Source organism: Manis pentadactyla, chromosome 8 (assembly GCF_030020395.1).
Source record: "Manis pentadactyla isolate mManPen7 chromosome 8, mManPen7.hap1, whole genome shotgun sequence".
In the NCBI taxonomy this organism is placed as follows: domain Eukaryota; kingdom Metazoa; phylum Chordata; class Mammalia; order Pholidota; family Manidae; genus Manis; species Manis pentadactyla.
This window is the reverse complement of record NC_080026.1, coordinates 127,646,934-127,661,599: the sequence shown is the minus strand read 5'-3', so window position 1 is coordinate 127,661,599 and position 14,666 is coordinate 127,646,934. Positions and strand designations below refer to the sequence as shown.

The 14,666-nt window shown below is 37.9% G+C and overlaps 2 protein-coding genes across 6 annotated transcripts in view; one reads left to right on the top strand and one right to left on the bottom strand.

The window, feature by feature from the left end:
• PDZD8 (PDZ domain containing 8) overlaps positions 1 to 13,410 on the top strand; it is a 76,530-nt gene extending 63,120 nt beyond the window's left edge. For 2 of the 3 annotated variants that reach the window (XM_057506380.1, XM_036898472.2), the window contains 2 exons: positions 1,673 to 1,835; positions 5,948 to 9,027. In XM_057506380.1, the coding sequence (XP_057362363.1) occupies positions 1,673 to 1,835; positions 5,948 to 8,148 (2,364 nt within the window). In that variant the 3' untranslated portion in view covers positions 8,149 to 9,027. Of the gene's footprint in view, positions 1 to 1,672; positions 1,836 to 5,947; positions 9,028 to 13,293 lie in introns of those variants that run through there. The other variant, XR_005027350.2, reaches the window with a different exon arrangement.
• Positions 13,411 to 13,512: 102 nt separating this feature from the next.
• Positions 13,513 to 14,666, bottom strand: part of SLC18A2 (solute carrier family 18 member A2) — a 32,938-nt gene continuing 31,784 nt past the window's right edge. For all 3 annotated transcript variants that reach the window (XM_036898473.2, XM_057506381.1, XM_057506382.1), the window contains one exon: positions 13,513 to 13,843. In XM_036898473.2, the coding sequence (XP_036754368.1) occupies positions 13,739 to 13,843 (105 nt within the window). In that variant the 3' untranslated portion in view covers positions 13,513 to 13,738. The remainder of the gene's footprint in view (positions 13,844 to 14,666) is intronic.

Here is a 14,666-nt window from a genome sequence, read left to right as displayed (position 1 = left end):
TGTATTAAGTTCTGTTCCCTGTGTAAGTATGAAATTAATAGCAAATACTAATAGTAAAAATTGGGTGGAAAATGAAGTAATTTAGTATTTGTCCCTATTCATTACTCCTATTGAAAACCTCTTTTTCTATTCTGGAATGTCCACCTCAAGGATCAAGTGCTTTTGCTTATTTTTGAAATAAGCAAAACAAAGAAAATAATATGATTGGTAGACCGAAAATAGCTCAGTTCCCTTCTCAACCCCATCCCCCAACCTCTGTTACACTTTAGGAACAAAAATACAAAAAACATTCCAAATTTAAGTGTTAGTTTTTCAAATTTGTAGGACTCAGACTCATACAGTTTAGCTTTTTTGCCCATTTGCTACCATTAGCTTTCTGATACAAGAAATGTTTACATTCTAAATTTTAGCTTTGGCATTCTGTATATTAAGAATATATTTATGATCATGGATTTGAGGCTATGTATTATTAAGAGCTTTTATTACCTGAACAACACTTTTAACATTATAAGGTGATTATTTACTGTAAGATAAGAGTTGGACAAATGTTTTTGGAGGTTTAAACCCAAATAATGTTCTTTGGAAAAATGTTGTTTTTGTTTGTAGAAATTTAGGAAATCAAAAACTTGACTAGACTACCTTTCCTATTTCTTGAACATATTATGATTAAGATTTTCCCTTAATTTAAAAGCAACTTTACAAAATTGATTCACACCCATATTAACAGCTTCCAGTAAGAGCTCTTTTACCAGCCAGCATCCTTAGGTAGAATTGAATTTCACATTTTTAAGTGGAGTTTGTTTATTAAAGCAATACCAAGAGTGATATATTTGGATATTAGCAGGTTCTTTGTCAAAGTCCCTCATGAAAAACCTTGAAGAAGAACTAAGAAATGTGGGCTGAATGATAATATAATCAGAATGATGTGTAATTCAGCTTAATAAACACATGTTGAATTCTTGCTAGAGGAATATACCATGCTATCCTTTTTTTTAAAATCAGTGATTTGAATAAGGATGGATAGCATGTATTGTTTTTTTTAATTCACAGGTGACAAGAATCTGCGATACATACTCCTAGTAAATTAGATGCATTCCTCTAGAAAACAAAATGATCCTTATGAGTTAAAACAGGATATCTCATTAATAACTCTTAATAAAACATAAAGGTGAACTTTTTCCCTCTCCCTCAAAAAGAAAATTTAATGATGCACTATAAAATGGAGGTTCCAAAGCTTATCTAATAATATACAAGATTATTTATATGATATCTCAGAAAAGCAAGATTCAGAATTATATTCACTGTGAGATCTCAATTTTGTGTTAAAATATATATATATATTAGAAAATACAGAACATTGACAGTAGTTTAGATAGTATCATTAGGAGTGGTTTTCTCTTCAGATTCCCATTCTGTTTTCAAACCTTCTGCAATGAGCATGGACGTTAGTAAGACACACAGCAGATGAGAAATCACTTGATCCTCCTGATGGCCCACACGTGCAGCCTGAGCATGTTAATCTATTGTGTCACAATAATGATTTCCTACTGCTCTATTTTTCTGTAATAGACACCATGGTACAAAAATCAGTGCTTCTCAGTGTTTTAATGTTTTCTCACTCCACTACTCTGAACCCACTGAACCTGTTTTCGTTTTCTTCTCTTTATCAAAGGTTGAATTAATAAAGGGGAATTTACAAAGCGTTGGACTTACACTTCGTCTTGTCCAGTCAACTGACGGGTATGCTGGGCATGTCGTAATTGAGACTGTGGCCCCAAACTCGCCTGCTGCAATTGCAGACCTTCAACGGGGAGATCGACTGATTGCTATTGGAGGTAACTACACTGTTGTGCAGTATACTTCACGATTACTGAGAAACCAGAGAGTGGATGTGGGGGTTTTCCTCTCTTCCTTTTTCTTTATAAGACATTACTTGAATCATGGAGAGAAATAACTTAACAGTAAATAAAAATCTGAAGGAAGCCTTAAAATTTTAAACATATATACCATTTTAATCGTAATTTATAGATCTTTAAAATGCTTCATCCCTAGTAGACCATTTTTCTATAACCTGATTTTCCTTTCCTTCTCACCTAGTCCTGTTTTTTTACTGAATGTGATAGAAAGGGCAGTCAACTGTTACTTTTTTGTATGACCACCAGCATTACTACTCTGAGCCTAAACCTGACAGTGTTAGCACTAGTGTCCCCATCTCTTAGGGTTAGATAATGAACAGAAGAGAGACTTAATAATCCTCGTTCAGTAACTCAACTATCCTGTGGCTCCATATTGTCCCTGATTGGCCAGCCATTTCTTAATATGTTGTCATTCAGAGTGCAGCCAAATGACTACGGCTAGCAGAAGAATGTGTCACCCACTTGGCTTCCTATCAGTTGGATTGATAACAACAGAAACTCTCTGTTGAAGGCAGATTATTTGCTTGGATATTTCTGAATAAGCAGTAGGATTCACTGTGCACACCAATGAAGGAAATATTTTCAGACCTTTTTAGTACCTGCACACCCATTTTTGGCTTGTTAAGAGACTTCTTGAACATATGTTGGTCACAGTTGAGGTTTTAAAAGCAATATGGTTTTAAAAAACAGCTAAGACAGCAATGACACGATAGATGAGCTTATAAATCAAGGAGCAGTTATGCTTGGTTGCATATCAAAGAAACTCTGCCTTTGATTCACATCCATCATGAAAATAAAAATTACTTAGTTAAACACCTGGCAGCCTAACTCAGTCAGTATTTTCACATGGAAATCACATGGATCATGTCACATAAACAGTGCTTCTCAAACTTTCTGGTGTTTTCCAGTCACTCAGAATGTGGGTTCTGGTTCCGTAGACTAGAGGGGTCCCAAATTCTGTATTTCTGACAAGCTCCAAGATGCTACTGCTGGTCCATTGACACTTAGGATAGCAAGGCCGAAAAGAAGACCTCATCTATTAGATGGTTGTTTTAATAGAAATGTAGCAGTTACTCTCCCTCAGCCAAAAACTACTATTTATTATAAGCTTTTATATCCACATATATCCTGTATTAGTTTTACCTACACAACAGAATTGATTTTTTTCTTTTTCATGTTTTTTAAGGAAAGGTTTTTGTTTTCAGTTACACAAGTAGTACATACCTACTATCAAAAATCAGTATAAATATATGCAGAGTGAGAAAGCAAAAGTCATCCTTTCATATCTAAAAATTTTTTTTTAATTAAGATAAGGGGTAGGTGTAATACATTTTTATAGGTATAATTCATTTATATGGTTATACAGTAATTTTTTAAATATTTAGTAATGGGATTGGTGATAGCTGAGTTAAGATTGGCAAAATGTTTTCTATTTGGAACTCTATGATGAGAGTTCATTTTACTGTTTCTTCTACTTTTGCATATATTTGAAGTATTCCAAAGAAAAGGGATCCAGATTTGTCCAGCCAGTCCTAGAGACACACAGTGGCCGTCTGCACAAAGTGCCTGGTGGTGGGGAAAAGATGACATGAGGGCAGGTGTTAAGTCACAAAATTAAGTTTTTGCCTACTATACCTATCATTAGATGGACTTTTCATGTATGCATATGTCAAACTACAGTTTTACTGGGACATGAATGTGGTTAGGGGGAAACAGTCGAAGTTAAGTCTGGATGAATCATGAAAAGTCACATTAGGAAGTTCTGGATTTCAGCATGATGAGTTTGTAGGCTAAAGGTTTTTGAGCCGCAGCTTTAGGAAAACTGGGGAGCAGTATGTTTGGTGATTAAAACAGGCAAGGTCTGAGTGAGGGATCAGAGTAAAGAGCTATTTATTACTGTAGTTGAAGCTGGTGATCAGGAGTATCTGAACAAGGGATGAAAATGAACTGGAACGCTGATGGAATTGACAGTTGAATATATCTAGGGAGTTGGGTATTTCCAGGATTCAAATTGGATTAACAGGGAGGGTGGCAAGTTGATTGGCATAGTGGTGAAGACAGGAGGATAAGAAGGCCAAAGAGCGGTTTTTACTGTGCTGAGTTTGTAGTGTGGCACATCTGGGTGGTCATGTGTGGAAGTTGTTGGGAATGTAGGACTAGAGTGAAGAGGGGAGACCAACCCAGGAGAAAGTTCATAGGTGAAATTACTGAAGTGGTTGTCATCCAGGGAGAGAGCAAAAAGGCAGAAAAAACTAATGACAGAACCATGGGAACTTTTGCCTACAGGGGCGGGTATAGGTGGACAAAAGAAAGCAGAGGAGAGAGGATCAGAACTAAATTAGTACAAAACCAAGGAAAAGGAAGATTTTAAAGGAGAAGGAGGGGAATGAAAATATGAGCAAATGTAACTTCTTGAACAGAGTCCTGAAGGAAATGGAAAATAGAGTCCAATACAAGTGAGGGGGCCTTCTTCCTGAGATCAGTTACTACCAGAAATGATTGGCAGGGAGAAAAGGTGGCTTGTTGATCTTTTCAGTAAACGAGGTGATACCATCTACAGGATAAAAGAGTAGGAAGGGTGGGTATCCGGGGAATAGGAAAGGTTGGAGGCTGGTGTTGCAGAGACTTAGTTGTTTGTAGAGACCAGAGGAGCACCGCAGGAGCACTGACTCTTCGCTGGAGATGGACAGCCTAGCATGGGGCTAGAGCCAGCTGGTGAGCTCAGGAGCAGAAGAGGGAGGTGGTGGGGCTAGCAAAGCTGGTGATCAAAAGCATGGTAGGTACAGTTGAAGAGGAAAGGGCAGGGGCAAAAGCATTAAAATTCTTCATGTGAACATCACTGAAATCTTGAGGCTAAGGTTGGGGAGAAAAGCAAGTGGTATCAGAGCAGCCAGACCATGAGAATAAATGAGGAATGACTGGACCTGGAAATCACCACCAAACAGATTTAGTTACTGACAGGATTGGGAGAGGTGGAAAATAGAAGACCGTGGTCAGAGATTAATTTCAAGTGAAAGAATGTTGATGTGGAAAAGTTCCAAGTGATGACCAGGTCTAAAGCATAGCCTTGCTTGGGCAGCTGAAGTAGGAGAGGCTATAGGTTGGGGAGCTCTGGAGTCAGGTTACTAGATGGGGCTGATATTACTTTGATTTATTTAGGATGGCCCTAAGACCTTTGGAAAGCAAAGACCCCTTCTCACCTATCTCTAAGTCCTACAGAAAGGGATAGCTTGGGTAAGTACTGTTTGGGGAGGGTGGGAAAAGGGCAGGAAACAAATAAAGCCTTTAAATGATACACCTACAGTATCTCTAGAAGAATACACTAGAAGCTGTAGCCTCGACTGCCCTTGGGAAGGGACAGTATGGCTGGGGGAGATAGAGGTGGAAGAGAGATTTTGTACTGTACATCTTTCTGTAGTTTTGAACTGTGATCAACATAGAAGTAGATAGTAACTGACCAGTTTATGTCTTCCTTGTTCTTTCTGATCCTAAAAAGGATTAGGTTGATGGATAAGGCTAATAAAAAGAATCTGTACAAAGAATCTACTATTCAGAATATAGTATTTTGCTAACTTTACTTTAAGCATTAGTCTCTTGACTTGAATCCTTTACCACAAAGCTTTAAAAATTCCTTCGGTAGAATCACTTGCCCATCACCCTAAGTCTGGTTTAACCATTAATTCCTTTTCAATAGATTTCTGCTCACTTCCTCAATTCAAACTGAGAAATAATGTCATTTAAACCTAGGAAGGAACGGGAAGCAATTTGGAGTTAGCAGCTTGACACCCTTCTCAGGACTTTGTGTCATCATTTGGTTTCTAGAAAAGGTAATTGTTTCTAGGACATTAGCACACTCAGGGTTTGTGAATCAGTACACTGATGCATCCTAAAGCCAGTAATGTATTTTGGAGGTTTCCCTATTACTTTTCCATTAGTTAAATAATCATGAATTAATGGCAATTACATTTAGCAAATTTACGTAATTTTTACTGTAGTGATTCACAAGCTTTCCCTTTTAAAATCCTAAACAGGTGTGAAAATCACATCTACGCTGCAAGTGTTGAGGCTTATCAAGCAGGCTGGTGGCCGGGTGCTGGTTTTTTATGAAAGGCCCGTTGGCCAGAGGAGTCAGGGTGCAGGGCTGCAAGATAACTTTGGACAGTTGGAGGAAAACTTTCTGTCCAGCTCCTGCCAGCCAAATTATGAAGAGGAAACAACTGGGTTGGCAGCAGATGCTGAAAATAGAGACCTGGATTCTGAATTTGAAGACTTGGCAAGTGATGTCAGAGTACAAAATGAGTTCAGAGATGAGGCTCAGGCATTAAGTCACAGCCCCAAGCGTACTCCAACGACACTTTCTCTTAAGCCCGTTGGAACTGTATCACCAGTTTTAAATCGTAAATTACTTGCAGGCAGTCACCCACCACCACCAAAACTTCCACCCAAAGAAGGAAATAAACCCTCAGTCCTAAAACCTTCTGATGCCACAGATCCAGCACCAGTGTCAAAACCCACCCAGGGATCCACTGTCAAACCACCCGTGCCACCACGGCCACAAGTCAAAGTTCCTCTGCCTTCTGCTGATGTCCCAAACCAGGCAGAACTAGATGTTCTCGTTGAGAAGCCAGAAAAGGTGCTGCCTCTTCCTCCTGCAGATAAACCTGCTGAAAAGCAAGCGAAAAATATGGATCACATAGAAGATGCAGCTGCATCTAAGCCATTTTTAGCAAAGCAAGAATTTGCAAAAGATTTTACTTCAGAAAGTTCCTGCCCTCCTAAGGACAATTCGGATGACCCTCAGACATGGGAATCATCTGAAATTCCATATCGTAATAAGCTAGGAAAATGGACAAGAACCAAAGCAACCTGTGTCTTTGACATAGAAGCCTGCCACCGATACTTAAACATTGCACTGTGGTGCAGGGACCCTTTTAAGTTAGGGGGTCTCATCTGTTTGGGTCACGTCAGCCTAAAGCTGGAAGAGGTGGCTCTAGGATGCCTAGCCACATCAAATATGGAATACCTTTCAAAATTCAGACTGGAAGCCCCGTCACCTAAGGCTATGGTCACGAGAACCGCGCTGCGCAATCTGAGTATGCAAAAGGGATTCAATGACAAGTTTTGCTTTGGTGACATTACTGTTCACTTCAAATATTTGAAAGAAGGCGAACCAGACCACCATACAGTTACTAACTTAGAGAAAGAAAAAGAACTCCATTTGGTCGAAGAGGTGTCTGCCCTGCCTAAAGAGGAGCACTTTGTTGGACAGATGAGTTTAACAGAAAATAAACATAGTTTCCAGGATACTCAGTTCCAGAACCCAACTTGGTGTGATTACTGCAAGAAAAAAGTCTGGACTAAAGCTGCTTCCCAGTGTATGTTCTGTGCCTATGTTTGCCATAAAAAATGTCAGGAAAAGTGTCTAGCCGAGACTCCTCTTTGTGGAGCAGCTGACAAGCGGATAGACCAGAGCCTGAAAAACTTCAGGCTGGAAGGACAAGAAACTTTCTTAGGCCTGCCTCCTCGCGTTGATGCCGAAGCTAGCAAGTCAGTCAATAAAACAACAGGTTTGACAAGGCATATTATCAACACTAGCTCTCGTTTGTTAAATTTGCGTCAAGTCTCTAAAACTCGTCTTTCTGAACCAGGAACTGATCTCGTAGAACCTTCACCAAAACACACGCCTAACACATCTGACAATGAAGGCAGTGACACAGAGGTCTGTGGCCCAAACAGTCCTTCTAAGCGGGGAAACAACACAGGAATAAAGTTAGTGAGAAAAGAGGGTGGTCTGGATGACAGTGTTTTCATTGCAGTAAAGGAAATTGGTCGTGATCTGTATAGGGGTTTGCCTACAGAAGAAAGGATCCAGAAACTAGAGTTCATGCTGGATAAACTACAGAATGAAATTGATCAGGAGTTGGAACATAATAATTCCCTTGTGAGAGAAGAGAAAGAGACAACTGATACGAGGAAAAAATCACTTCTTTCTGCTGCTTTGGCTAAATCAGGTGAAAGACTACAAGCTCTAACCCTTCTTATGATCCATTACAGAGCAGGCATTGAAGATATCGAATCTTTAGAAAGTCTGTCTTTAGACCACTCCAAAAAAATGAACAAGTACACAGATGATACAGAAGAAGACCTTGATAATGAAATAACCCAACTGATAGACTCTCAACCATTCAGCAGCATGTCAGATGACTTATTTGGCCCATCTGAGTCTGTGTAACAGCCTATTTAACTTACAAGTGATTTGGGGAGAGTTGTACCTACAGTACCACAGATACAACCATGTTTAAGCCCTCTTAGAATGCACTTTGGCCTGCTTCTCCACAGTGATTTGCTTGTGTAAAGACAAGAATGAAAAAGGTGATTTTCCAGCAAAATCATGACCAGCTCACTGATTGGTTGTTTCTGATTGCATTGATAGCTATGCCTTTTGGGTTTATACTGGGAATTTATTTTTACTAATTTATTTTTAACTTTTTCTATTTATGTCATTAGGTAAGCTAACTTTTCATGTTTATGTGTGATGTCTCATTGTGTTATTTTCCTTCCTTAGTTTGTGAATTAGTGTTAAATAAGATACTGCCCAGACTCGTCAAATAATTTCATATCCATCATGGTTGTAACAACAGATTTGCTGCATGCCCAAATTGACAAAAGCAAGCATCAAGGAAACAGGTTTTGAATCTTTGCGTGATAAAAGTTGTGTCTACTTGCTTGATATTTTGTTATTTTGGGGTGTTTTTGCCAAATGTAACTAACACAAACGCAATGCTGCAGCTCTAGACAGTTATGCTGGCTTAGTAGAAAAAAAAATACTGCCTGCTTCTGTGAAATTTCTTTCTAGTTTTGGTGCAGTTTTAATGAGAATCCAATGATTAATTTGAGGAGCTTGTACTGAAAAACAAAATAGAATTAGAGAAAGAATGCAGTTTGTCAAGAATTTCATAGAGGATAACAAGATTACTAAAAAGATGTAATCAGTAGAATTTTGAAATAGAATCTTTCAAAATGTTGATGTTTTCCTTTTAAATGGAAGTTCTGAACATTACAGTGATCATTCATCTTAGTTCTCCCAAAGGAAATAAAGCTTGTGCAAGGGTACAGTTTCAGAGGCCTGTTCTTAAAGTGCCCATGTTGATAACTGGTTTTGGCTGTTTTGGAAACATTTTCATGCAGGACAATATTGTGAAGGAGAGGAACATGCCAAATGGATTTACTGCTTTGCCTGACATCCTGCAAGCTTAAAGGAGTGGTGATTGTTCTGAATGCTTCTGTATGCTGACTATCTTCACTGGTTAAAAAAAAATTTTTTTTAATAGTATAGTACATAGGAATTGGGACCAGTTCTGTGAAAATGAAGATTTTTACTCTGATACTCAGTCCATCTTGTAGATCCCAGTAACACCTGACTGAGGGAAATTATGTGTGGCCTCTGTTAGTATACTGTGCAAGTTTTGGCCTTGTGGATGCCCATAAGATAGATATGTATGTTTTTCCCTTTTGTAGGTAACTGCTATGATAACTGATACATAGTAAAACTGACACGAATTTTAAACTAGTGGGAACAGCTTTCATGGCTGGCAGGAAAAGGCACAGTATAACAGTAAGGATTCTGGCCCAGGTCTGTAGCCAGGATTCTACACAAGAGTGTTTAAATTCAAGCTCTTTCCCTGGCCATTGATGAACTGTGTAGCCATGGCCAAGCCACAAAAGGGCTTGTGTGCCATCGTCTCCCCTGCTCTGAAGTAGGAATAAACAATACCTATTCCTAACTACCTACCTACCTCACAGGACTGTGAGGAAAACAATACCGCAGCTGTGAAAGTCCTCGGAAAAGTAAAAAGCTATTCAAATAAATCATAGGACTTACTGGGTGATAACAGCATTTTCTGAGGGTAGAAAAGTTAATAGCCAATTCTCTTTCCTATTTTATTAAGTGAAATACTAGGAAACCAAATACCTTTCCTGACCAAGTTTATAACAAATATATATGTGTGTATATCCCCCTTTTTATTAGTTATTTAAGCATGCTTTGCATTTTAAAACAGACTGCTATAGAAGTCTTTATATACCAGATTCACTGAAAGCTAACATGTTCTGTAACATACGCTTGAAACAGTTTGCCCATTGTAATAACCAACTTTCATAACTTACCATTGATAACCTGGAAGGCGGAATGTCTGTAAGTGGCTGGTGTTATGGATTGTACCATGGACGTTTTAGTGACATCCAAGCATGCTGCTGAAACTGATGCATTTGAAAGAGCTGTAGAAATAATGCAAAGCTTTGGTTTCATAAAAATCTACTCATGTTTTTAAAGTATTTAACTCTGTAGAACTACGATGATGGAAAACTCAGTAATGCTGCTAATAATATTTGTAAAATACACCTTCAATGTAGTGCAATATTTTTATATATACTGGGAGAGGCAGTAGAGGCGTCCGAGTTGTGCTTTAGTGTGAGTGGGAAGCCCTCCAGTAGCCTAGGAGACTGAGGTACAGTGAGGCCTCGATGGAAACAGCTGTATTATATTACATTCCTGATGTAATCCTGCTGCCATGCTATGTTATCAATAGCTTAAAAATAAGATGAATAAATAAACACTACCACAGAAAACAAGAATATCTTCATTTGATGACATCTAAAAAAGGTGTTTACTACATTTCATTGGGACTGTTACCTGGTATAGTTTGGCCATGCAAATAAGCGTAACAAAGTCCACTTTTGCTAGCAAAATTGCTATTTTGAAAATTTTCTAAACATTAAATTTTGCTTTTACTGTTGTTTTAAGCTGTGAAATATAAGACTTATAGATTTGTGTCTACCATCTATTAGCAGTTAGACTATGTAGAGTACTTTCTATATTGCTATTTAGGTAAATGGCCAGGTTAGACAAGCTGAGCAACATGCTATCATTGTTTTGGAATCAGAATGTGCTACATTTCTTTAAATCAAGCCTGATTTCTTCAATATCAGAACTGCTTAGAACAGAACTAGTGAAAACTATAGGGGCATTTTGTGATTTTTGAGAGAAGAAAACACAAGCTAAAAATTTGAGGCTACTGTCAAGGTCTAAATTTAAATATATCAATTTTTTTAAAAGCAGACTGAACATACTTGGCTCTTACTAATAGTAAGGTAATAAAAATAGTAGTCTTAAGTTCCCTAAAAATGAATAAATTTAAAATCATTTTAATTTTAAGAAGTATTTCTAAATTCAGGTAATAGCTTTCCTCTAAAAAGGAGGCTGAGGGAGGTTCTCCTTTAAGATCTGATTAACATGTGGGCTCTAATCTCTGAAAGATAACACTCATACACACCGTAAGTTTTTTGGAACTTCCAGGGGCCCTTCGCTGTGTCAAAGGGCTGGATATTACAGTTCGTTTCATCAGACATAGTTATTTGTTCACAACAGCCAGGAAAATAACTTTGGAGATGCAAGAATAACTTACTGGTTTTTTCCACATTGACATGTGTCTAGTTACATATTGCAATTTAAAACAAATTTTGCAAAGCCATGAAGTATGGTTCAAACTAACCTGGAGTAGATTTTACCTGATCCACAGTCAAAACAGTACCTTCTGATATATTTTACCCTAACAATGTCTGGTTTATAAAGGAATACAGACAGGCACAGTAATGTTCAGAAGGTTTATTAACTAGCTAAAACATGATAGAGGCAGATACACTTAGCAGTCAGAAGGAATTAAATACTCATTGCTACCTCATTCAATTTTTTTATCTGTTTTACCAGGTACAGACTTAAAACCCACCTCTGCTCAGAAAAATGAATGTTCAGAGAGCTGTATGTTCTTTGCTCTAATACACACATTAAAAGAAAAAAGCCTATCTTTTCACAGTCTCACTAACCCCAGAGTATTAGTCATAAAGGAGACCTTAGAATTACTGATACCTTTTGCTCCCAAAACAGTTCTGAAAAACTTACACCATCTATGATGTTTTGTCTAGAGATCAACAGCAGGCATGCCTTTGCCAGTCATTCCTGAAGACTGAAGCCTTAAAGGCAAAAATAGGAATAAATTATATGGGGGGTGCGGGGAGAGCCACAAACCCTCTTAAGAGAATGAGTTTGTAGCATGTTATTTTTTAAGGCTCTCCCCTGTGAAGGTAGAGAACAATCCCACCTTTTTACCTTAGCCATACAAGAACACCTCCAGAGCCACCTTTCAAAGTACTGGGCTTGGGCAAGTTGCCCAGGGCAAATAACTTGAGTAGGAAGCTTCTTGTTTCTAACACCCTGCACTTGAAATCCAGGCTGCAAATCATTCAAAGCCCCACAGAAGAGTTTCATAAGACAAACAGAAGTATTAGCTACTACTAGAAAATAATGAGGTGAGGAGTCCTTATTCTTAAGTTCTTTGCTCCTTGTCCAAGTTAACAGAAACACAATTTTGCTGAAGAACTGGCATGAGGCACTTTTTGTTTATGATTACAGATCAACAATTCACAAGTAGTATTTCAGACATTCCACACTATCTTCACACTCCATATCTCATACAAAGCTTGATAAAAACCGACAAAGTTCACTAACACAGTATTTGCTGTTAAATTAAAAGGCACATCAATGTTGTCATGCTGGGAAAAACTACATTGCACAGCAAGAGACAGAGTAGCAGAAGTTTTTAGGTATTTGGTTTTTTTCCTGCCTCAAAGGGGTGTGTCCTGACCACCCTGTTATTTTCACCTGTTATTCCTAACATGATTCAAGACAATTTTGTTCCTTCATCTTTTAAAATGTTTTCACATTGATGTGAACTTTTAACAGAAGTCTATGAAATAATAGTTTCAGACGACTCAAAATAGATACCTAAAAAATCACTCGAATGCCCTCCAGACAGGTCAAAGATAAGTCTGATTTTTTACTTCATAAGAGCTCTTCACCTCTTAAATTTCATTTCTAAAACTCAAACTAGATGTTGATATATCTTATGCTTAAACCTTGACAAGTATAAGGTACATCTATCCCCAGTTTCTTTCATCCAGTAAGACAAGTATATATTTCAAAGGCAAAGCTAGTTGTTCATAACTATATGTTTGGGTGCTTTTCTCTGCTTTCAGAACATTTACTATTTTTTCACTTACTGGCTTTACTGCTTGCTGCCAACCACAGGACAGGTAAACATAATTTTTAACCGTCTGTTTCCAGGTAGGTGGACATAGAAGATGACATAGAAAACTAATGCTAGCCTAGATTTACAGATAAATCCAAAAGACTGACTCAAGTTCTCGTCCTCTGCATTTGAGATAACTAGCTTTTAAATCATAAATATATTGATAATAATTACAAGTTAAATAACAGTGTCACTACAAAATATATGCTGTCTAATTTGATTCTGTTTTTCAGACTTCCTTCTAGTTTTTCTCATGGTTGGAAGTGCCTTGGATATAACGTGTGCTTTAGTTTTAAACACTCATTACCAATCTTCAGAAAAAATACAAGACTCTTTTGCCCAAGTGTTCATGAATGTAAGTTTAAAAATTATATTTCATTTGGATTCAAATATTTATAGATTTACACTATATCTATTTCTTCAAAATATATTGTATAATTAATAAAACCAAATACATAAAATAAAGTTTTAAACACTATTTATACAAAACCCCTAGAAAAGCTGCTTTTTCTTTATAAGGCTATTGGCAATCGATCATAACCTTGGAAAAGAAATGATAAACTTTGGTCGGTTTACTTTTTCACCAGGGATGGATGGATGGTATGCCTAAGTTCAGGAGGAGTCATTTCACTAGAAACACCTTTATACAATTAAATACTTAAGTGACTTTTGAGGGTCTCAGTCACTTTCAGATTCTTCATCATCACCTATCGGATACGACTGGATGTTATTCTGAGTGTACATTTTTGTTTTAACAGGGCAGTTGTGATCCATGAGAATAGCCTAAAAAAGAACAAAGTACAGATATATTAACTTGTTTCATAAAGATAAGATGGGTTTAGCCTACCATTTTTAATGATTACTTGTTTGAAAGCTATACATAGTACCAAGCACTATTAACCAGTCATCTGGTGCAACTGCCAGGGTGCGTGTGTGTGTTTAGAATCTTGGAGTCAGGCTGGGGGATCCTGGAGGTTACCCAGTCCAACTTCTATTCATAGACTTCATTATGGCAACGGCCTTAATAAGGATGTGCTCTCTGTTTAATGAGACAAGCCCTCTTGTTAGAAATATACTTGAGGCTGTACCATCTACATTGTTTCTGTTGTGGATCCAGCTCTGATTCCTGCTGTCCTCACAGACTGACTGCCCTTATAATGGTTTAAAACCATTACCTTGGCCCCTTAGATTTCCAGAGTAAATACCACAAGGCCCTTTATCTTTTCATAAGTGGCATTTTCAGAGCACCTCCTCAAATCCTGGCTATATTCTTGCTGAAATGTATTTTAAAAAAACATTCTATGAACATAGAAATCTTGTCCCCTGCCTTATTAAAACTGAAAATTTTTTAAGCCAATTGACCCTCAGTTGATAAGCACTCAGAATCATTATTCATCCTGAAAGTGTGCAGACCAAGCACACAGCCTGATAATACAACTGCCAGGACCATGCAAAGCATTTTCAGTGCCGTACCTCAACTTCCCAACAGCCCTGGGTGGTAGGCTGATAACCCTCTGTATAGGCTCAGAGGGTGCACAACAGCTAGAATGGGGCAGATGTGAGGCCAGGCAGCCTTATGCCAAAGTCAGCTCCTGGAGTGCCACGG